The 25,750-nt window shown below is 38.3% G+C and overlaps 1 protein-coding gene across 1 annotated transcript in view; it reads left to right on the top strand.

The window, feature by feature from the left end:
• The first annotated feature begins 1,323 nt into the window (after positions 1-1,323).
• taf3 (TATA-box binding protein associated factor 3) overlaps positions 1,324-25,750 on the top strand; it is a 60,638-nt gene continuing 36,211 nt past the window's right edge. The window contains exons 1-2 of the mRNA XM_004913043.4: positions 1,324-1,804; positions 11,851-12,093. Of these exons, the coding sequence (XP_004913100.1) occupies positions 1,639-1,804; positions 11,851-12,093 (409 nt within the window). The 5' untranslated portion in view covers positions 1,324-1,638. The remainder of the gene's footprint in view (positions 1,805-11,850; positions 12,094-25,750) is intronic.

The raw sequence follows: 25,750 nt of genomic DNA, 5'->3' as shown, positions 1-25,750 counted from the left end.
TGTTTGCAAATGTGCTCCTAGCGGCAGCCTTCCTATTCTCTGAGCATGTGTGTAACTTGATCCTGTCTCCTGTTCTGGGCTACACATGCCCACCAGCCAATCAGAAGCAGATCTGCCAGAGGGGGGGTGGGGAGAGGGAATGAAACACATGTGCAGTATGAAGCAAGGAGGGAAAGGAAGGAAGAATACCTTTTTAAAGATGGCTGCCTGTTCAAGAAAACAGATAGAAAATGTGAAGTAAGTGTGACTGAGTAAATATTTGATTAGGTGAGCCAAAAGTGTGGCGTTTTTACTAAACAATAGGAGGACTATTGGGCAGTATGCTTTCTAAATTTTGACTTGCATTCTCCTTTAAGTGAATACCACTTTCCTTGTCCTTTAAAAATGGTGGCATGTGTGCAGAATACCCTAATAAAGCAAATCTATTTTTTTCATGCTTACTTTAGTAGGACAAGCAGCGATAACTTGGTATCAGCAGCTTCTCTTTAAAGAAAGTCTTCGCTGAAGTTTAGCATATAAGCACTCTTTTCAACAAGAGTTCATTCCATGATTGGTCCTTGCAAGGTAGATAATAGATCACTGGAGCACATTTCCCCCTGCATTATGGACATCTGATTATCTATGCACTGGTAATCTTATTATCTACCTTGCAAGGAGCAAACATGGAGTAGTCCTAATACTTCTGTTCAGTAAGAATTAACAAAAACCTTAGATTTTTGTGATTAAAACAATTTGCAGGGATAATTTGTATAACCTTCCCAAACATCTAGTTATCACAGGACATGCTTCACAGCAGGTGCAGGATCTTCCTTCCAGGTGTATCAGGTCTTGTCCTAGTTGTTTGCCAATTTGAAGTTAGGCTGTGTGTGTATTTATATAATACTGACTGATGATTGGTCACATGTCGTAACAAAGTCTGTTTATTTAAGCATAATTTTAATGTGACTTTGCTTTCATGTACTACACTTACGCAATGCTTCAGCTCATACTCTATAGTAGGGATCCTTCATGCTGTTACCCCACTGGATAGTATAAGCGGTGATTATGCCCTGAGCCACACAGAAGTCCTGAAAGATGAGTTTTAGCAACTCCAAAGCCGAAACCGAAAATTCCACGACGCAAACGACGACAATAAATCATACTGCTAAACTAGTCACTTTTTATACTAGAAAAAAAACCCAAAACTTCTAAAGCTATACTTTGGCTCTAGAAAAGAAAATACACAGGGTTTTAATTTCAAAATCCATACTCTGTCCTGACCTTTAATTGCTTTAATATCGCGCTTTTACATTAACTTCCTAATAAAAATGTATTTCATAGTTTTCTTTCTGCAGCACGTTTCCCAAAAACGTAATCTGGCATTCGTACCCAATCAAAGATGGACACCCTCATTTTATAGCGCCACCTCGGAGTTTCGATGGCTGATTTCCGAGTTACAGATCGAAACCGGAAGTAGTAAGATCGATTCTCTCTGCAATGGATTGGTGCATCCTGAAGCTTCTGGTCCAGAGCGGCGAGGGGAGGAAAAGCAAAGATGGCGGCTGCGATGAAAGCGCGGAAAGGGCCGAGCGGTTAAACAAGGAGAAAACGGAGAACTTGGGGCTGCCTGACCGTGTAATGGGAGCGGGATAAGGCGGGATGTGCGAGAGCTACTCACGCTCGCTGTTGCGGGTGTCGGTGGCGCAAATCTGCCAAGCTCTGGGATGGGATTCTGTACAGGTTACCGCCTGCGACCTGCTCACCGATGTGCTGCAAAGATATCTGCAGCAACTGTGCCGTGGAGCTCACCGCTATTCCGAACTGTGTAAGTGCCTCATGCAGTGCGAAATGTCATTATTTGAGCATCTGGAGAGACCAAGGGGCTGCGTTTGGATGGGCACTAGTTCACTTCATTAGAAGGGGCTTTAGGTGCTTGTTCTTTGGTTTAACAGTGAGCAGTAGGAGGGAAAATGCTTTCTAATATAGTGTCTAACACAACCAGTAGACTGGAGAAATGCCAGTGAGATACATAAATATGAAAACAAATGTAGTGGACTCGAAGAAGTTAGGCAGTGTGGATCGTTTAGATTTCATAGTAGCAGTCCCCAAAGTTTGTGTATTTCGGCTCTCATTGGTCCACTGTCACTGTCAATTGTGCAGGTCATTAAACTACAGTAATGCCCTATAGTAGCCTGATCTTTATGTGCTCTTAAGTTGAGTATCTTTATTCGTAGCAGCTCTGAATCTGCTGTGCTGTCAGTGTACTAAATATGTTATATCTACTGGTCGGACACATTAGGAATGTGGAACCTGTGCTGCTCACCTTGTATGACTACATTTTATATTCACAAAAAATCCAGGATTCTGGCCACTCACATCTTTTTTATTTATTTGATTTTTGCTTATTGTTATATTAACTAAGTCTCATGGCATTTCTTGATATCTTGGACCCACTACTAGGCCAGCTGTTTTCATACTTAGTTATATAGTAGTTGGGGTTAAAAAGGTACATATGGAGTTCTTTTACCCAAGTATATCTAACTGAATTTGTAGTTGACCTATTAGGCAGTGGCAAACGGGCAGATTAGTCACCTGGAACTTATCTTTGCTGTTGCGGCGACTTATATCTCAACATGCCATCCCACCTGCAAGAATGTAAATCGTCAGTGGGATGGCATACACATCGCTTCAGTTTTCTGAAGTTTTCTTGCTAGGCGACTTTGGGATACTGAAGCTATGCTTATGCCATCTCACCAGTGATTTACATTCTTGCTGGTGGGATGACATGTCGGGGAAATTAGTCACCCGCAATAGCAAAGATTATTGCAGGCGACTAATCTCCCAGATTGCCACTGCCCTTAGGTTGAAGACACACTGAGCTACTAGTAGCAATTACTTTTTCATGGCTACTAAACTGCAGAAAATACCTTTTCATAGACAATATTGAGAAATGCCTCTGCTAATACTCACGTAGCCGCTACTAGTAGCTCTGTGTGTCATTAGGGTGAAGAGACACAGAGCTACTAGTAGTAGCTACTTGTTGGGGTACCAAAATAGTAAATGATCAGCTTTGTCTGATCATTGTCTCTATGTGCGTTTTAGCAGAGGTATTTCTCTGTATTGTCTATGAAAAGGTATTTTCTGCCAGTTCAGTAGCCATGAATAAATAGCTGCTTCTAGTAGCTCAGTGCGTCTTCAACCTAAGAATGCAAAAAAGTGATTGAAACAGTCACTGTTTGATTTGCTTGCTAAAAAGGCAGTGAGCATCAAGCCCTTCTTGAAACGAACAAATGTATCTTCCAGTATACCTGCATCAGAGACATAATGTCCAACTGCATCACTCTCAATGAAATACAACTTTATCCAACATAACTTTTTTTTCATCGCAATAGATACACATAAGGCAATTAAGTTGTTGAAGGAGTTTTTGTATTGTCCCGTTAAAGGACAAGGAAACCCTATCATACTAGGGTATGAACTCCTGAGGGCACCTGTGCAGTATCGGCATCTTTAGAAGTTGTATATATGCCCATAGAGGGCTAAATCTTGCTGGTTCTGGCTGCCATTGCTTGCTACAGCAAAGTTTATTACCCACACATTAGTTTTCATTCCAAGTGCTGCATAACTTACTCTTATCAACTTCATGTGTTTTGCACAATGGCATCCCCACACAGATATATTGCAGTAATTAAAGGAGAAGGAAAGGTAAAAATCACTGGGGGGTGCCAAATGTTATGCACCCCCCAGTGACTTTAATTGCTTACCTTTTACCCCGGGCTGGTGCTACTGTTAGGAGAAAAACGCACCAGCCCAGGATAGCTGCAGCGAGTGTTTCCTTTTCCTTCTTTATTCTGTCTTCAGAATCCCTGGGCCAGTGCATGCACTGTAGTTTGAAAAAGCCAACTTTTTTTGTTTTCACTCTACTGTGCAAGCACACAAAGACTGAAGAAGGAGGAGGAGACACTTGCACCAGCCCGGGGTAAAAGGTAAGCGATTAAAGTCACTGGGGGGTGCCTAACATTTTGGAAGTAGGCTACTTTTTTGTTGTGGTCCTTTGATTTTTTACTTTTGTTTTCATTTCTATTAAACTGTACAAATGAAGTATTGGCAGGAATATGGGGCTTTTAAAATCAGTTGTGTATTATTGCATATAGAAATATGCAACTTCTTTACATTTCTAGATAGAGCAATATGGCAACTGCCACACCAGGCTGATTCTCAGCCTGGGTGCAGCCACATGGAGCAAATTTCGGTGTAGAAATCGGCTTCCTGTGCCTTTGCCTGCATTTATCCACAGACCAAGTATCAGCCTGGTGTGGCATTAGCTTATATCTTATTACAGAAGTGGAATTGGAAAACAATGCAGGCAAATATAGAAAACTAATGTTGCAAAACAATTATGTTTAATAAAATGTGCATTAACAGGCAGCCAATACCATAGGAATTCTGCAGACATCAGCAGGGGGCTCCAACGGTAGAACTGGCCTGCAAGATCTGTTAGGGTGGTACTCGGGCATTGACTGCACAGCAGACATGACATTGTCATATGTCTGCTGCTTTGCACCACTCCTGGGATTATTGGGTTCCAGAAGTGCTTTCACAATCCCCAGTGATTTTAGGGAACTCAAAGGTTGTCAGTTGCCTAAATGTGATTTACAAGAGGCGAGAATGTTGAGGGGGAAGTTCCCTCAAACATAGATTCTAGGAATGTTGAAGGGGAAGTTCTCTCAAACATAGATTCTATGTTGCTGTCTCTCAAGCCTTTGCTTGACCTGAGGTTTTTTATACCAGTTTTTCTGTTTGTGAATTTGCAATGGTACACCAGATAATTGCTTTTTTTGAGTTGCTTACAATTTTCTTTAGGGCTGTGGCAGGCGGGGAGACTAGTCGCCCGCGCCAATTCTAATCTCCCCGAAATGCCATCCCACCGGCGAAAATGTAAATCGCCTGTGGGATGGCATACGCGGCGCCGCGATTTCCCTGAAATTGTGGAAGTTTTCTCTCAAGGCAACTTCCGCGTATGCATCCCACCAGCGACTAATCTCCCCGTGTGTGTGTGTGTGTGTGTATATATATATATATATATATATATATATATATATATATATATATAATATATATATATATATATATATATACCGTATATACTCGAGTATAAGCCGAGTTTTTCAGCCCCAAAAATGGGCTGGAAAAGCCAGTCGCTGATATGTACCTTGACTGTCTGGCATACGTTGCGCTCGCACATCCCCCAACCCCCGTGTCTGGCATCCATTGCGCTAGCACATGGCTCAACCCCCGTGTCCAGCATCTGTTGCACTCGCACAACTTCCCCCGTATCCGGCATCGTTGCGCTCGCAACCGCTGTGTCCAGCATCCGTTGCGCTCGCACAACTTCCCCCCGTGTCCGGCATCGTTGCGCTCGCACCCCCCCCCCCTCAGCCTCTCAGCCCAAACAGTACTCTCGGATCCAAACCGCCTGCCCCTATCTCATGGCGTGTGACAGCGACACTGAGGAATATTTTGATGCTCTGGAAGATGTCAACCTATCCTGTTCTCCTGCGGTGTGAGTAGCGCCCTATTCAGTCTGACCTGAATCTGTTAAACACAATGACTGTTTTCGCTGCCCTCAGAACCTGCATCTCTCTGCCCCCAAAATCATGCGTTACTTGTCTCACCCATGTGTGTTTTCCTTACTCTCTTCTCAGGCTCATTTCTCTAATTCTACCCACCCCTCAGGCTCACTTCCCTAACTCTACCCACCCCTCAGGCTCACTTCCCTAACTCTACCCACCCCTCAGGCTCACTTCCCTAACTCTACCCACCCCTCAGGCTCACTTCCCTAACTCTACCCACCCCTCAGGCTCACTTCCCTAACTCTACTCTAACTTATGAAAATGAACAAACTTGAAACTAGAATAAACAAAAAACAAGTTCCGGTATTGCCCTAGCACTTGGACCTACGCGTCCGCTCATCGCTGCCTGGTTGCCTAGGGTTAGACGCGCCTAGGGTTAGACACGGGCCATGGGGTGCCTCCGTAAGTCAAGCGAATATGTCTATCATGACGGGAATGGGCAACAAGGTGCAGCGCAGCCTCTTCTACTTTCCTATGCGCTTCGATTTGGAGTTCTGGAAACTGGTATGTGCCACTCTAGGGGGTCAGTGCAAATACATGCCCAATCAAACTTAGATCACCTTATTGGTATACTATGCATAAAATGCAGTGTATAAGCTATATGGTGTTTATAGTTTTTGTTTTTTGTTCTAGTCACCTTATTTTCTCCTTTGGGTTGCCTAGCAACAACATTGGCACCTTTTTGGGCTTATAACTGTTTGTCTCTCACTGGTGTGGTATCCCTGACGAAAGTTCCTGTGTGGAACTGAAACGTTGGTCACAATAAACCTTATTTCGTAATTACCTATAATTTTCTTTTGCACAGGCACCCAGGTATCATCGTCATTTTATGGTGTGCAGCTTCCTAGCACTAATATATATATATCTTAAATTGTAGGATAGTATGCGTGAAAGATAGGATAATTGAGACATTAGATATACATATAACAGCATTCAAATTAGGTTGTATTCACTTGGAGGGAGATGACTGGTGTCATTACCTACTGTAATGGGGGTTTGTGTAACCCTTCTGGCTCTCCCTATAGAAGATAAGCCATTAAGTAAAATAAAATATAAATTCATTTCTCAATCAACAATCTGAAAAGGGTATATTTTGGTGGTGTTGGTTTTTTTTTTAATGATATCAATTATTGGCTATTGCTGATAGATGTGTCACTGGTTCCACAGAATCAGTAGCTTGTTTTACCTTACTGTCTAGTTGGTGTTCCCATAAAAAACAATATTCAGCCATGGACGAGATAACTATGGAGTTATCTTTAGAACAGGGGTTCATGCAGGTGTACTGCCCCCTGATAGATTTCTAGACAAAGGTACTTTTAGTGAGCTTCTGTGTTGGTGTACACTCTTAACATATTGCCATAATTCATGTTTAAGACTTGAATTAAGGAGCTCAGCTAAGTGTCTTTTCTTAGCTGTAGTCTACAGTAGTTAACATAAGTCAAATGCAAAAGTTCCCAGCCAAATTACACATAATTCATTTTGTATGTGAAAAGTAGTAAAATACTTCAGGAATTTCTGTGCTAAAAAAAAAAATATTTTACACGCGTTAATACACGGTTGCACTTTGTTTTGGAAATATAGGAACAAAGAATAGTAATTGTGGCATGTGCAAATGTTTGGACACCTTTCTATTTCTGCAAGGCCCCTGACCCTAATTGGTTCATTAGGCCTAATCAACCTTTAGGGCAGTGGCAGACGGGGAGATTTGTCGCCCCATGACAAATCTTCGTTGTCGCGGGCGACTAATCTCCCCACAATGCCATACCACTGGCAAGAATGTAAATTGCCGATGGGATGGCATATGAGTTGTTGCGATTTGCCGGAGTTGCCCGAAGTTTTCTCTCAAGGATCTTCAGGCGACTTCAGCAAATCGTAGTGACGTGTATGCCATCCGACTGGCAAAGTCTGAGTAAAATAGCATCAAGACAAGCCAAGCATGTTTTGGAATTAAATGGGAAACAAGTATTTGAACTGATTGGCAAAAGAGTTTGATTTTAACTTAAAGGGGATGTTCACCTTTGAGTTAACTTTTAGTATGATGTAGAGAGTAATATTTGGAGATAATTTGCAATTTGTCTTCATTTTTTATTTGTAGTTTTTTTAGTTCACTTTTTGTTCAGCCGCTCTCCAGTTTATTGTTTCAGCAGCTATCTGGTTGCTAGGGTCCAAATTATCTTAGCAACCATGGAGTGGTTGAAATGAGAGACAGGTATATGAATGGGGGGGGGGGGGCTTAATAGAAAAGATAAGTAATAAAAAGTAACAATAATAATAAAACTGCAGCTTCACAGAGCAATAGTTTTTTGACACCCGGGGTCAGTGACCTCCATTTAAAGGCTGCAAGAAGTCATAAAAAAAGGCTTAAAATTAAAAACCTATAAAAAAAAAAAAGACCAATTGAAAAGATACTTAGAATTCTGGTTGCCAGTGTAAAACAGTCAGCCAAGAAGCTTTAGCTGAAAAGGGGATGGTTTCTACAGTTAGAAAATAATCCTTAACATCTCAAAAGCCACTATGAGCTAAATGAAAAAAGTAAGTTGAAGGTTTTTGAATGACCCTCACAATCCCTTGGCTTGAAGGGGTCATTCACTTTTGAGTTAACTTTTAGTAGGATGTAGAGAGTGCTATTCTGAGACAGTTTGCAAATGGTCTTTATTTGTTATTAGTCATCCTTTAATTATTTTACTTTTTGTTCAGTAGCTCTCCAGTTTGGAATTTCAGCAGTTATCTGATTTCTAGGGTCCAATTTACCTTAGTAACCAGGAAGTGGTTTGAGAGAGTGCCTGATAAACAAATAATAGAAGGGCTGAATAGAAAGATAAGTAATGAACAGTAACAATAATGTCAAAATGGTAGCCTCACAGAACAATAGTTTTTGGCTGCCGGGGTCAGTGACCTCTATTTGAAATCTGGAAAGAGTCAGAAGAATGAGGCAAAAAAAAAAAATAAATTATAAAAAATAAATAAATAATGAAGACCAATTGAAAAGTTGCTTAGAATTGGCAATTCTTTAATATATTAAAAGTTAAGTTAAAGGGGACTCACCCACCTTTAAACATCACTGAAAATCTGTGGGTGTGTCTTAACCATGCAGCCCAAGAAGATTTCAGAATTAAAAGTGATCTGCAAGGAAGAGGGACAAATATCCCTATAGCAAGACTTGAAAGACTCTTTGCTGGATTGAATAGGTATTTAACAAGCTGTGATCTATAGCTAGGGGGGATGTTCCAAACTTTTGCACATGCCACAGTATTCTGTCTTAATTTGTGAACTAAAATGTAACTGTGCTTTAAAGGAGAAGGAAAGGTGAAAATCACGGTGGGCACACCCAGTTATTGTAATCCCCTTCCGTCTGTATTCGTTCTTCTGAATCCCGGGACCGGCACATGCACAGTAGGGCGAGAATGCCGACTTTCCTGTTAAAGTTTGCGTTTTTACTCTACTGCGCATGCAAAAGTGGCACAAAGATAGAATAACAAAGAGGTTAGCTGTCTGGCAGCTGCTACCCCAGAACTGATGCAGTTTTCTCCTAACAGGGGCACCAGCCCAGGGTAAAAAGTAAGCAATTACAATCACAGGGGGGTGCCTAACATTTGGAACCCCCCAGTAATTTTTACATTTCCTTCTTCTTTAACACTTAAATATGTTGTTGATCAGCACACTGGTTCTTGCAGTAGCTGTTCACTACTTTTTCACTTAAAAAAAAAAAAATGTAATATACATATACCCAAACTTTGGCTTTTAACTGTTTTCCACAATATTTGGTGCTTTGTGTGCATATTGTCTTGCTTTTCACTTCTTTAATATAGTTGGAAAAGCATATTTATCAACAGGTCAGAGCTTACCATTTGATAAATACCCTTTTAAAAACCCCATAGGAATGAATAGAAAGTGGGTGAATATTTTGGCAGTGAACTATAATCTCAGATTTTGATAAATCTGCCCCGGATATATATATATATTGTATTGTAGAAACAGTGGTCATTTTAATATTCATCTGTGAGCAAGCACATTTCTCTAACATTGTTTGGAAGATGTTTTTCTTTTGTATCTGTTAGATGGTGCATTGAAAAAAAAATCACATTTTTGGAGATACTGCTAAACAGGTTTCTCCGAGTAATATTTCTCTGTAGTGACATCTTGTGGATACTCTGAAGTACTGACAGCCAAATGTTTCTAAAGTGAACTAAGTACCAGATAATACTATAGCACCATTATCTTTTCTTTTTGTATGAAACAATTTTATATTGTGATTTAAAGGACCAGAAAGACAGCAATAAATTGATACAAATCAGTTTTTTTTTTTTTTTAAATGTATTTATAACAAGTTGTATGTAGCTGATCATTTAGCAGGTCTCCCAAAAGCCCCTTGGGCTCACAGGAAGGGGCTGGTTGTGGCATTTCTTTACTAAAACTGGGCATATACCATATATACTCGAGTATAAGCCGAGGTACATAATTTTACCTAAGAAAACTGGAAAAACTTATTGACTCGAGTATAAGCCTAGGGTGGGAAATGCAGCCGCTACTGCTAAGTTTCAATAATCAAATAACAGATAAATAGTAGATAACTTTAGGGAAAGAAAAATGCTACAGCAGCAGACAAAAGCAAGTTTGGGAAGGCTAAGGAAGCTGCCATACTAATTATCAAGTACTTGCCATCCTATGTGTGTGCTCCCGTCACGCTGGGTGTGCTCCCGTGTGCGCTCCCATCGTATCAATCGTTTGCTTCACTCATATGCTGTGTGCTTTGTGCTCGTCCCATCGGTTCTGTGCACTGTGTGCCCTCCCATCATTAGTGAATCTCCATTACCAAAAAGAATTACTTACAAATCCTAAGTAGGCACAGTGCATCATTGGAGCTTTTTTATTTCTAAAGATCTGCCCTTAAGGAATTGAGGATGGTAGCAGTTTGCATACTTATAAAATAAAACAATGCTTGCGATGTTACATTAGCATGACTAGCGGATAACAGATTAGAAAGAAAGCAACCACTTTACCTTCGTTACATATCATGTCCCCAACTATTGCAGTGACTTCATAGTCGCTGCAATAGCGTAAAGTCGTCCACGGAGGGGGGTGCGCGCAATGAAGCGCGTTACATCTGCAAAAATACTCGAGTATAAGCCAAGGGTTACTTTTTCAGCACATATACAGCACATATAAAGATTTTGATGTCAATCTCAGTCACTCTTGAACATGTCAGCGACTTGTCCCATGCATTCTGCCAAATTAGCACTCTAAGGGGCAGATTTATCAAAGAACGACTTTCATACCTTTAAAAAGCACGATACAAAAAAATCGTATTAAAAACGATTTTTTTTGTATTGTGCTTTTTAAAGTACGAAAAAATCGTACGAAAGTTTCGGATTCATTCAAGCTTCGGTATCGTGACTTTCCTTGGGCCACATTGGACCTGCAGAGTGCCATTGAGTTGTATGTGAGGTTTCCAAAATCCTGCACAGAAGGATCAAAGTCAGAAATCTTTTCCTGCCGTTTAAAATTGTCAGACACGAAAAATTTGTGCTTTGCAGAGCAAAGTACAAATTTTTCGTACTAGCATATGTGATTTTTTTGTACTTAATACGATTTTATATTTAATACGATTTTTTGTATCATGCTTTTTAAAGGTGCGAAAATCGTACTTTGGTAAATCTGCCCTGAAGGCTAGAGATATTAATGGGGGAGGCTGTGATATTCGATTGGGGCTTACTTAAAAGTGAAAATATGTCTTTTTTTTCTGACCTCTTTAACTTGTGGCCTTTGTCTATACAACAGATAATGTGTAGCGTTGATGGTTGACACTCTATCTTTATCTATATCTGTATATATAGGAATTGATTTGCAGGAACTGCTCACACAGGACTTAAGTATAATTTTTTATGGTATTTTATTGTAGACTAAAAAACTGACCCATGCAGAAATAACATTGTAAAAAATGTTACCAAAAAGGTATAATACAGTGGATAAAAATATAAAACAAACTAAATGTAACAAAGCAAACTATGTGGTATCATAGTACCAGAACTATCTGTACAATAACCTTTGGGCTCCTTAAATCGATAGATGTTTGTCCGCTCTATGTTGGACGTTTAAACACCTGAGTTCATATCCATTAATCTACCCAGTAAAAGGGAAATACCCCCTTGTGCAAGGTACGATATAACTAATGCTTGCTTTAGCATTTTAATGATAATCACACACCTTTTTTTTTATCTGATCTTTTCTTACGTTACAGATGGACGTACAGATCCAGTTTTGGACGACGTTGGTCAAGCCTTCAAGCTGATGGGAGTAAATATTCATGAACTAGAAGACTATATACACAATATAGAACCAGTGACTTTCCCTCATCAGATCCCTTCCTTCCCTGTCAGTAAGAATAATGCACTTCAGTTCCCTCCTCCTGGAAGCAAGGATGCAGAAGACAGAAAAGAATACATCCCTGATTACTTACCTCTTATCATCTCTGCACAGGAAGGTACTGCTGTGATTAAACTGATTTTTATATTAAAATGTGTGTATTGTCTTTAAGGGACAATGAAAGGTTAATATAAATTAAGTAAAGTAAGTCTAAAGGCATTCTTTTTAAGTACTTAGTGCATATCTAAAGTCCCAGATCCCTGCTTGCTTCTCTGAGATATGGTGCTGGCAGCCTACAGCAGTGTGAAGACTACAGTGACATCACTGAAATCTCTCTTCCCTTCCTGTAGGCTGCCAGCGGCAGCCTTCCTATTCTCTGAGCATGTGTGTAACTTGATCCGGTCTCCTGTTCTGGGCTACACATGCCCACCAGCCAATCAAAAGCGGATCTGGCAGGGGGGAGGGGGGGAGGGAATGAAACACATGTGCATTATGAAGCATGGAGGGAAAGGAAGGGAGAATACCTTTTTAGAGATGGCTGCCTGTTCTAGAAAATGTGAAGTAAGTGTGACTGAGTAAATATTTGATTAGGTGAGCCAAAAGTGTGGCGTTTTTACTATGCAATAGGAGGACTATTGGGCAGTATGCTTTTTAAATTTTGACTTGCATTCTCCTTTAAGGTACTTTATGGCTAACCACAGAGATCCCGACCTTTATTGGTCAGGACAGTGAGATTATTAATATAGGCTATCTCAAATGGGCTGTTTCAGTGTTCCTTTACCTACATGCCAATACACATGGGGAATATAAAGTCTACAGTGCTCACCTGTAGCATAGAGATGTGGCATACAATTATTTTGACTTGCCATTCAGCAATTCCTCAATGTCATTGCACTCCTCTCTTTCCCACTCCCTCCTCACCATCTAATTGTTTAGCCAGTACATGGGCATCAGGTCAGATTTTGGCATGATGCAAAGCTTGTCGTAATAACAGTGTCCACAAAATGGTCCCTACCTGCTTGCTGTGATTGTGTAATTCTGAAAGAAACAAGATTTATATTATATAATGTAAGTAAAGTTTATTTGCTTAACGAGCACAATAGAAAATAATTTTGAATTACTTTTTAGGCTGACAGGTCCCCTTTAATAGGTGCTTATTTCTTTTTCAAATTTACTAATTAATTTGGCTGTATACATTTATTTATGTAATGTAAGCGCATTCAAACTGAGCACCTAGAAATTTCTTTAGGGAAAAATCAGGTGAGATTATTTTTTATATATAGCGCCCCCTTTCCCTTGTGCTAGATTTTCATGTGCTCCACTGCACAGAAAGCAAGCATTAAATGATCAGTCTAGCCTGTCGGTGTGTTCCCACTGAAACCGAGATTAATGCTGGTCTCAGGAAACTAAAATATGTTTCAATATTTTGGTTGGAAGATACATAACTAACTTTGCAAGATAGCTTATTATTAGGTTGGTTATATGGTTGCTACAGTTATGGAGCTCAACAAACAGCTGATGTTTTACTAAGAAAATAAATATAAGCTTGCAAGTCTGATGGTAGGATCCCATCAGTGGTGCATAGAAAGAACAGTAGCACATTATTGTTGCAGAGCTCCCATTATCAAATAGTAATCAGTCTTAATGCATATAATTGAAGGCTGTTTATCCATTACTAATTTACATAAATGTTATCCTAATTCTGCCCAAGCTTCTAAAGTGGCATTATGTAATATATTCCAAATGACTGCAAGTAGACTACATAGAATATGTACTCTGTAGCACGAATGATTTAATGCTATGCTTGAGTTACCCATTTTTTTTTTCTAATGAAAGAAAATGTGATTCTAAGAAATCATTTATAGTAAAAAAAAAACATATTTTTTCAATGCTAAAGTAGTCTGCTACAAGAAATACTTGACATACGTTACATGGCATGTAAAGAGGTGTTTTGCAGATGTTGCTCTATGCAGCAGAACGTTTCATTTATCAGCTATTCAACTTGTGTATTTTACATATCTAGACCATTTTGTTTCTGAATTGATGTCCACTCTTGCGGGTATAGACCCAGAAAGCAGACTGAAATCAACAGTTGTGCTTTGTTTTGCTCAAACCCCTGCATGTGAGGTGATAAGATATCATCCCTGCCTTTTGGGAGTTAGCAACTCTTTTTAAAGTTTTTCTGTACCCGTTTCACGATTTTTAAAAAGTGACATTCACCAGCCACATTAAATGCTTTCACATTGGTTGCCCCAACCACTTGGACTGAAATGCAGCATAGTAAAAGCTTCCAGTGTTGATTGCTGACCAGAAGTATGCATACTGAAAACCAACACCTGACTCCTAGGATTTAAAGAATTGTGAGCAAAATGTAAATGCAAAAATAGAAGGTTTATTACTCAACGTTTTGGTCTCACGCAGAAACCTTCATCTGGAGTTTGTTTTTCACTCCAGATGAAGGTTTCTGTGTGAGACCAAAACGCTGTAATAAACCTTTCTAAACCTTTCTATTTTTGCATTTACATTTTGCTCACAATTCTATAAATCCTAAGAGTGCTGTCCTTGTTCCAGTGCATTTTTTTGTACTAGCACCCAGGTTTTGTTGCTGCAAATGGTGTGCATCCTATGGACTATTTTAAAGGAGAAGGAAAGGCTAATAAAGAGTTAATCTCAAGCTGCAGGCATACCTTCAATAGTGCCCTTAAGTCTCCCCATATTTCACTTGTCAGAAGCCAAACAGGAAGAAAAAACACTGAGCTGTGTAAAGAAGATTCCCATAATGCATCGCTCCTGCACAGACACCAGGACCAAGTGAACATGCTCAGTTAGTTAGACTATGGGGCTGATTTACTAAGACACGATTTTGAATCCGAATTTGAAAAATTCCGATTGGAAACGAACATTTTGCGACTTTTTCGTATTTTTTGCGATTTTTTTCGGCATCTTTACAAGTTTTTCGTAGCCATTACGAAAGTTGCGCAAAGTCGCGATTTTTTCGTAGCGTTAACACTTGCGCGCAAAGTCGCGCCTTTTTCGTAGCGTTAAAACTTAAAAGGCGCAACGTTTCGCGCAAGTTTTAATGCTACGAAAAAATTGCGACTTTGCGCAACTTTCGTAATGGCTACGAAAACTCGCGTTTTTACGCAAAAATCGTAAAGACGCTGATAAAATCGAAAAAAATACGAAAAAATCGCAAAATTACCGATCATTACGAAAAAAACGCAATCGGACGCATTCGGCCCGTTCGTGGGTTAGTAAATGTGCCCCTATGAGTCAGCTTCCTGCTGATTGGCTCAGATCCACATTCCTAAGGGGGGGAGAGTGAGTTCTTAGCATTCTTGAGGGAGGGGGGAGCAGGAAGCTGAAAGCTGCGTGTCTCTGTCAGAGGAATTACAGACACAACTAATCTTTTTACAGAGAAGTCAGTGCAGCGTTCCTGTGAGTGCTTAAGGCTGTATTTACATAGACCTTTCTGATAAAGCTTACTTCGTTTTTACCTTTCCTTCTCCTTTAAACTCTCTGTTGCTGGTCTTTTATTTTTGATATTTAAACCTTGCACACGGGGCAGCTTAAGGTGGCCATACACGTTAAGATCCACTTCTGGATCTTCTCCCTGGGGCCAAACGACCGAATTAGCCTAACGATTGTATTAGAACGACGGTAATGGACAAAGTCGGTTTGGGGACCGCATCAACGAGCCGATGCAGTCCCCAGTCCGACTAAATTTTTAACCTGCCCCATCGATATCTGCCTGATTTCAGGCCAATGACGGTTGGGCAGGCCCATCTTTGGTGCCCCTACACGATCTGATAAGCTGCCGAATTGGGGACCAATATCAGCAGCTAGATTTGGCCCATGTATGGCCACCTTTACTTTGCTGCTATTGATTTCACAACTCTCTCTAAATTCATTGCTGTTGGTTTGCCTTGTTAGAGACCCCACGTTGATGCAAAATTGGCATTGTCTGCACACTTCAATTCCTTTGCAACTTTTTATCAGTAGGCGGCAGTGTTGTTACATACAAAAAAATCCTTAACATGTTTTTTTCTCCATAGTTCACATAATTTGATTTCATATTTATTAAAGATAAATTAAGGTGTTAAGAGCAATTGCATATACATTTTGATCCATCAAAACTCCCACAACCTATTGTGCATGGCTCCATATTGACATGAATAGTAAGTGCTGTATAGATAATTACAACCTATATGTGCACGCTGCTAACTTGGACAATAATGTGGAATTCTCAAGGGCACTACATAGTTTTTCCTTTATACTTTAGTATGTAACTAACTTGTGTTGAGTAGCAGGTGATGTGACCTCTGCTTCAATGAGCACTGATCAGAATGCCTGTGTTCCATAGCCCTTAGTTTGAGGCCAGTAATAACCTATCACTGCCCTGCCAACATTTTTTCCTCAGTGTTTTATAAACATAATTCACATACATTTTAAGAATGATTTCAGAAAGATAATAGCAAAACAACTTAAATTTGATTACTATGTTTAGGTAGTTTATAATCTCAATTTCTAATTTTTTAAACAATAGCATGGTTCTACATTCATACACCTTTTTATCTGAATGTTATTTCCATTTTCTAAATTGAAATTCTTTTAGGCTCCACTTGGTGTCGCTATAGTTTAAAAAGACATAAAAATCGTCTGATGATAAAGTAAAAAACTGTCTATTATGGTAAAATCATTTTAATTCAAGTATTTAAAATGTAGTCACGTTCACACTACTCATGTGCCCACCTATCTGTCATTTAGAGGACCCAGGCCAACACACTGCATCATATTTGTAAACAAATTTGGCAGTTTTTGCTGTGGAATCATCAGCTGTGCAGCTATGTGTAGCTGCTTTACATTGCTTTGCTCCTTATATGTCTAAATTGTACTTTATTATACAGGTATTGGGATCCCTTATCCGGAAACCCGTTATCCAGAAAGTTCTGAATTACGGAAATGCCGTCTCCGACTCCATTATAAGCAAATAATTTTAATTTCTGTAAATGATTTCCTTTTTCTCCATAATTATAAAACAGTACCTTGTACTTGATCCCAACTAAAATACAGTTAATCCTTATTGGAGGCAAAACAATCCTATTGGGTTTATTCAACATATAAATGATTTTTAGCAGATGTAATGTATGGAGATCCAAATTACGGAAAGATCCCTTATTCGGAAAACCCCAGGTCCCGAGCATTCTGAATAACAGGTCCCGTACCTGTAATTCTGTAAGCGAAGTTGCATTAAACTGATTGAATTTAAATTCTTCAGGGGAAAACTATCTGCTGCTAATTTAAAGATTTGCTCTATAGGCTTAAAACATTTAGAAGCCTTTAGAAATGACACCACCATTTGCCAGAGAACTTCACAGCTCTTGTATAAGATTTTAAGAGTTCCCCTTTGGTGAACTATCCTTTTCCCCCTTTTATAAATATACTGTTTGCACTTTATACAGCATTAATTAACATGTTGCCAGATAATGTTTTGTGCTGTCATGTGCTTACCCAGGGTGATGCAAAGGATACCTAAGAAACAAAAAACATTGTTTTGCTACCAATATGGATTTGTGTAGCTTAGTTACCATGAAGTACAAGCTACTGTTTTATTATTACATAAAAAAGGAGAATCCTTTAAAGAAAAATAGTATTTGCTTAAAATTGACTCTATGGGAGATGGTCCTCCCATAATTCGGAGTTTTCTGAATAACAGGTTTGTTGATCCCATGTCTTACTGCATATTTAAGGGAGACAAGAGCCAGCATAGAGTAAAAGGTATTTTTCTATTTCATTTTCCTTTTAAATTTGTGTGCATGCGGTTTTATGGGCCTGATTAAAATGTAATAAGCCTTTAAGAGAATGTTTAATAACGGGGGCAGCTAAAACTATATTGTTGTCCATTGAGATTATGCTTTGTTACAAAATCCAGCACTAATAATAATAATAATTTTATCTAAATTTATTTACACAGCGAACTTAAACTCTTGTTTAAATTTTACGCTTCTTCTTTTCTTTAGTTTTCTTTAATGGTAAATGCTCCCACAGTGCAACTTTAACATTAACTTTAATAGGTGTCCTGTTGTAAAATAGTTCTATATCTCCTATATTTTACTTCAGTACAGTTGCTCATTCGAGATTAGTATTGGCAGTTCATTAGGAGTATAATTTTTCTTGATCTGGCGTGATTGAATTTCTTTCTCTTTGCAAACACTTAATTCCCATGTACTTTTTTGTGTCATGCTATATTTCAAGTCAAAAGTGATCAGTGGATTTTAGCCCAGACTCTGTATTGAGCACAAGGTCAAGATAAGTTTTATCTGTGTAGATAAGTCAAGTGCAATGCAGTCAATACTCTTACTGTAAACTATATTGACAAAACTTATTTCTGGCCGCCTATACATTAAGTCTGTAAATGATTTTCTGTCTTGGTTCTTTAACAAATGAGGCTATATTTAAACTGTCAGCTCTTCTTTGTCTTTCAGCTACTTAACCCAATGCCCTTACTGCATTTGTAAAAACTATGGAAAGTGTCTTCTTGTTCTTCTACTAAAGACAAAAAAAAAAGACAAAGAATAAAGTAAAATATTTTTTATGAAGACCTTTACACTTTTTTATTTCTTATAATAAATTGATCAATAAAAATGTGTGTGTGTGTATAGCAGTTCTTTAAAGGGGAACAAGATTTTAAAATACCATAATTTGCTTTGTTTTCTTATTGTGACAGATCATATATGACACCCGATGGCTAATTGTGCATTTCATAAACTTGTAATGGTAGATTTTTGGTGTGGCTTATTGATAACCAATATTTGAGCTATGTTTTTTTTTTTTTTATTTCACTGTGGAATTAGTCGACTTCAGTACTAAAGCAGGAAAATTTAAATTTTTTTAATACAGAATGTGAATTTGAGCCCACACAGAAAAATAAAGTTTGGGTTTTTTTGTGGTTTTTTTTCCCACAGTTGTTAGTAATTTTGTCATGCTCTTATGTAACATGGAAAAAATTAATCTGCATACCCTTAATAAAGAAAAATGTATAGATAGAAATGTCTGTACATCAGCCCCTAATGTATTTCTGTCAATAATATATATACATTTTTTTTTAATATATATATATTTTTTTTTATTTTGGGGGGGGCATTCTTGTTTTGAAATCACTGTAATGCGTGTAATTACAAAAATGATCAATGGTAGATCATATAAAAATTAGAACTTGGGAACATGATGATTTAACCAACTTTACTGCTTTAAACAGTGGTGCATTGACTTGCCCCTTGTAGGCATACACCAGCCTTACATGGGCCGTCACTTAAACTTATATACTTTAGATTGTCAGAGTTATTGAGAAGTTTTAGATGTTTTATTTAAGCAGAATGAATGGTTGGTTATATTCTGCTGTTCTTGTAGCCCTGTTTCTACCTCTGATTTTTATAAGTATGGTTTGATACCTTTTTATAGGAGGGTTATAGATCATAAAAAAGGTTTTCTAACTGAAAGAAGAAATGTCTAAAAAGCATGGTATTTGACCTGTATGCATCTAATCTGCAGAATAAAGGAATTAAAACACATTTTTAGCACAGTTTTATAGATGAAGTGACAAGATTTGTATTCATCCAAGCAAGTTGGGAGAACTAGTCTGAGTTGTCTTCACAGTAATTAGGTGGGTATCTTAATATAAACCTTTCGATCAGATCCTGCTTAACAGCATGGAATTGTAGCGCAGTAACTGGGAGTGCTTTTGGTTTAGGATAGTATACGTTTTTGGATAATATTTTAGTTGGAAAAACCTACTGCATTTATAAAATAGATTTTTTGTTTTGCTTTGTTTTTACCATAGTTTTTACCATATTACCATAGTTTTTTTTATGCTCTGACGAAGAGCCCTTATGTAGTCTTTAATCTATCCATGCCTTGTAGTGATATTTACTTTTTAGTAATTTTACCATGCACTCTCAATCATATTATGATTATCAATTAGAATCCTTTTATATAGCACCACCATGTTCTGCAGCACTTTATAGAGTCTGTTCATTCCAGTCAGTCCCACCCCACGTGGAGCTTTCAATCTAAAGTCTATATCATATTTACACACACACACATATATCATACCGAACGTGTGTGTGTTTGGGGTTGTGTTTTTTTTTTTTTTTTTTTTTTTTATAAATTTTATTTTCATTTAAGGTCTGGAGTAGTGGAGCTTGGTATATGCTGCAGGCTTTCTGCAACCTCTGCAGATGTTTGGGAAAGATTACTTCCATCCTTATAACTACCTTCTATTTGGATTCTTAACTTGAATCTGTATTGTTATTGCTTTTGGGACTGTGCAGTTTGTCTCTAACACCAAAATGTAAAGAATCATTTAAAATGTGGAATTATTTATTAGAGTCTAGGGTCAGAAGGTTTTTCTTTGAGTTTTATCTTACGAAGTTATGAAATTGAATAGCAAATAATGTGATTAAAGGCTTGCAAAACTGTTAAAGGCAAAAAGGTCATCCCTTTAATCTACAGTTTTCAACATTACAACCCCCTCCCCATGTGCAGCATTCCTCCTCAAGGACAGTGGCAGACTGTAACCTTTTTCTGGTGGATATTTGCAACAAGAGGAAGTGTGCCTTAGGTTTTAAAATTACAGGTATCGGACCCCTTATCTGGAATCCCATTACCAGAAAGTTCCAAATTACGGAAAGGTCATCTCCCATAGACTCCATTGTAATCAAATAATTCACATTGTCTGTAATAATAAAACTGTACCTTGTACTTGATCCCAACTAAAGCTGGCCATACACGTGGCGATCTGACGATGTTTCGTACGACCATCGGTCGCACGAAACATCGTCAGATCCGCCACACACCATTCAGGGCTGAATCGGCAGGTAAGGAGGTAGAAACAATAGGATTTCTACCTCCTTCTGCCGATTCAGATCTGAAGGGAGAATTTTGGTCAGGCGCCTTCTATGGCGCCCGATCAAAATTTTCAAACTGGTCCGATCGGCGAGTCGGACGATATCAGCAGCTTCCTGCGATATCGGTCGACTCGCCGATATACCATACACGCACCGATTATCGTACGAAACGAGGTTTCGTACGATAATATCGGTGCGTGTATGGCCACCTTAAGATATAATTAACACTTATAGGAGGCAAAACAATCCTATTGGGTTCTGAACAACGGAAAGACCCCTTATCCGAAAAACCCCAGGCCCCGAGCATTCTGGATAACGGGTTCCATACCTGTATAATAAAAATAATTTTAAAAAAAGCTCCCACTAATATTAGCTCCCAGTAATCCTGAATTACCATGAATCTCCAGCTTTACAGATTACTTTTGTGGAAATTGTATAATGCATTAAAGTTTAACATAAACATTATTTGACAGTCTGATGCAAATGTCTAGATAGAGATGATTTTAAGCTTGCAGTCCTCTCCTAAAGTAATTCATTATATTCTTGCTTGAAGTCTGAGCTTTTCTTTAATGTTAATATTTCATGATCAACCAGCAGCTGTAGTCTAAGGGCAGAAACATTTATTTGCAAAAGGTTAAAATTCCTAAATTTGAAAAGTAACTGTTAAAAATCTACCCATTGCTCTTTTGTATCAGCGTCAGACTGGAAACGCGTGTAATACTGTTTTAGCCTACATATTCTTGTGCTTGCAGTAAGCATGTTCTATATACAGACTTAATGCTATTGAGGCCCTCTTGGGCAGTGACATGTGAGACATTTTGTCTCCCACATTTCATCACAGCGACAAAATGCCAGAAAATTTCTTGCCATGGTGGTTGCTGAGAGTCGTTACAGGAAAAACACTAAAAGCACATAATCTATGCACAGTGTCATTTGAGTGTAATTACGATATTTGTTTTTTTTCTCTGCAACATTCTCGGAAACTTTTATGACAAAGAATTTTCAATGGTTTTAACATTGGAATAAAAACAGAGAAGACAAAAAGCCATGTGTCATTGCCCTTAAGGGCAAAACACCAGGTGGGTCAACAAGTCACTTGTATGACTTAGTCTCAGAGCCATCCCTGGTTGGGTGCTGTGGGATTCTTTTTTTTAATGTATAATGAAATATTATGTCAAAAACAAACCAAGTAAAATTGATGTACAATTTGTATTTGTGTAGTTTACACAGAAAAATTACTGTCATCCCAAATTTGTAGTTATTTTTATCTGTTCCCCTAATTAGTGCTGGGTGGTTTTCTGTCAGACTGTATTCACACCAGCAGATTTGTCAGCACTGGAGACAAAATGCTTTGAATCTTTGCCAAGAGCTTCCCATTCCCAAAATGTCAGTGCCTATTGTAATCTTCCTGTATGTACTCCGAAACTGTCTCCGGAGCAGTTTAATCCTCACTGCTAGTTGTACGCGCTTCCTGTGCTACATTATATTAAATTCAGCATTTTCTAATAAGTTACATGTTATGAACTGTTGAATGCTTACATGACCTGCTGGAATTTGTGGTTGGTGAAGTGTTGAAATTTTTACTTTTTCGCCCTAACTACATAAACTCTGCTCTGTATGAGTTAAATTGCTATAGGCAGCACTCAGACAAGTTCACAGCAAAAAGCTTTGCATCTACATATACCTAATCTGCTAGACTTGTTATAGCATTTTTTTCCCTTTGGTTTTCCCTTGTTGGGACCCTGCTGTGGGTGGCCTGACCTCCCTCTTAAACAGGTCAGTAACCCATAGAGCTTCTGTCTGCAGTCTACAAAACCAGAGTCCACTGGTGTATTGTTTATGGCTTCAGAATGGCAGCGCACTTAAAACATGGACCGCGTGCATACATAAACACTCTGTAAGGCATCATCAAATTTTTCACTTTAAATTTTTTTAGTTAAAAATTGTTACATTTTATTGCATTTCTTTAGTCTCTCTTAGTAGACAAATTAAATGTTTTATGTCTGTGCATTAGGGATGCACCAGAAACAGAATTTTTGGATTTTGCTGGTTTCTAAATACTCCACACAGGATTTGGCTGAACATGAACCATTATTTGCATGTAGGACCATTTTTTAAAATGTATCATTTCTGAAAGTTCAGGGTTCTAGAGTTTTAAAGTTGCATGACTTAATTAAACACGCTGAAATAAATGACTTTAAGGCATTTGCCGGAGTACAGAGGTGTGATTCTCACAATACAAGGTATGACTGGTTGTTGCTTAGCTTGGAAGCAGCCGGGGAAGTGAATGTACCCTTTAAATATGTAAGTGGTTTTCTAAAGAGTTTGTTTTCTTTGGTTAAACACTTGCCAGATCCTAATCCTGCAAGTGTTGGTGTCTGGCTGAATCCTGCATTCGTTGCAACCCAAGTGTAGTATTGTATTTGTGTGTTTGTATATATAGTGAATAATGTATCCCCTATTGTAAAATATGAGGATATTGTAAGTCACGAGGAGTTCCATAACCAAACAAAAACATGAGGCCTAGTGCTTTTATACAGCTCATCGTAGTGCTTGCTACTGACAAGGGGCTGCTTATTCCTGTTAATGTGAATGCCTCTTTAATAATTTCCAGTTTGCTCTTTATAAATAAAGTTATACATACATCCAATCTGCTACCTATAGCATGCTAGCATTTTACTAGTGAAAAAGAGTGTTACTGTGAACATTTTACATCACTGCACACACATGCAAATCACCTCTAAGTGTTGATAACGTAATATTTCATATAAAACCGTAAAAATGCCACACCCTTATTAACTGAATTATAAAAATATCTATATGGAGTAAATCCAAAAAATACTGTCCTACCTTTAGAGTCAAACATTTTAGGTACGTTTCTTTCCTTGAATGCACCTAATTAGCCTCAGGGGTTCGCATGTTGGACCTTTCTTAAAATTCTTATAAAAACAAAGAAATTAATTATCTGACTTAAAGTAAGGCCCTGTATAACCTGGCGAACATTCAATTAACTTTTTAGTGCTTGCTACTTAATGTTTTGTGTAACAAGCCAACCATGGAGAACGACTTTTTTTCCTTTGAAACTCATGCAGATGTACATTGCATGCTAGCATTCCCGCCACAGTCTGTTTCTCTAACTCATCAACATTTTCCCATGATATTTGGGCCTCATAGAAGTTTTGATCTCTGAGAACAGTTTCAGGTGGCTGATTATGATGAGATGTGGCATAAGCCAGTTAGTTAGCCTCTTTATATGTCTTTTGGCACTGCCATGTGAAGGTTCAAAATGTGAATATTTAAGGTGAATGCAGAGTCCAAGATTCTTTTTAGATGCTTCAATGGTATCATATGCTGCAAAATACTACACTAAAATTTTTAGTGAAAGTCATTGATGGCAATACTCCCAGTGATGAATTGCCTTGAGTATAGAAAAGCACATCTTGACTATTCGAGTGTCAGTATAGATTTCACAGTAAAGCTTCTAATTAATACGAATGGCAGAGTGCGCATTTTATGAGAACTTGATATCTCTAGACAGGACCAATATCTTTGGATTTTCTTATTTTGTTTAATTAATATTTTTAAGCGATCTATCAGCAAGTAAACCTAAGCACAGAGACGATATAGAGGGTAGAAGAGAGTGATTACTTTGCTAAGTGCGTAGAAACTCGCTCAGAAAACAGAGGGAATTATCAGAGCCCAGCACAGAATGCAAAGGTTGGCCTGCTGAATACAAATAAAGCATTCAGCATGCAGTTCTGGCTCAGAGAGCTGGCGCGGTTAGTAATGCTGTGATAAATGCACTGATAATTTCCAGCCCAGGAGTGCCATTGCAGACGTTTGAAGAAGGCTAAAAAGTGTCCGGTTGGTAGGAATTGCATTGCTTGGTTGCGTTTGCTGGAAATAATAATAACTCTTTCTCCGCCAATAGATCTTTAAAGACTAGTTTGCTCATTTTAATGCCACTGTAAATAGTGCCCTTAATTTCCCAAAGGGTGGCCACATAAGCGTCCTTACTTCACATGCTGATGGCCATCAGGTCCTTCATGGGCTTTACTATTATTACTATTTATTTGGAACATTTGTAAAGGAAAAACTGTTGCCTTCTACAGATAAGGACTTCTCTGCTAACTGGCATCCTAATTTGGGGCTTTGATTTAAAGTAAATCATGAACATTTTTTTTGCAAACTAAACTACTTTTCTTAATATCCCACAAGTAAATTTACATTGCAAGGGCTTATTATGGTGTTCCCCCCCTGCATTTTGTTCTTGCAGTCTAAAGTATTTCTGTTTATAGGCATAGATATGCAGAATAAATGCATTTGAAAAAATATCTGGAACTGTCAGCTTTTAATGACAATGTTGTATGGTGCCGAATGATTCCATTAAATATTCCATTTTGAAAAATACAAATTCTCTTATGGGCAAAACCATAGCCCAACAGCGCTTTCTGGCTTGATCTTTCTTTTATGAGCCTTTAAGTTTAATGAGTACCTACTTTTTGCACTGGTTTGAATTATTTATTCACAAGACTTTAATAACCTTTTTACCTCTTTGACCTTCTGGATGACCTTTCTAATAATTTATTAAATCAATTTATAGATACTTTGTAGTGCAAGAGTTTGCTGATGTGTGATTACATTGAAAGGTCTACAGTGCATGCTATTACAATGACTATTAAGTCGGCATGTTAAACAAGTTTACGTTTTATGTTGCGGAATTGTGGTATGTAATCACTGAGTCTCTGGCATCAGAAGGCAGCTTTAGGCAATAACTGGCCCATAATAGCAGTAGAAAAATTGGCTCACATTTTTATTGTTTGTAATATCTGAAAGCTACATCATCCTATAAAAATCGACATTTCATAA

Source organism: Xenopus tropicalis, chromosome 3 (genome assembly GCF_000004195.4).
Source record: "Xenopus tropicalis strain Nigerian chromosome 3, UCB_Xtro_10.0, whole genome shotgun sequence".
Classification (NCBI taxonomy): domain Eukaryota; kingdom Metazoa; phylum Chordata; class Amphibia; order Anura; family Pipidae; genus Xenopus; species Xenopus tropicalis.
Note: the sequence above shows the minus strand (reverse complement) of the source record. Positions and strands in the feature narration are given on the sequence as shown.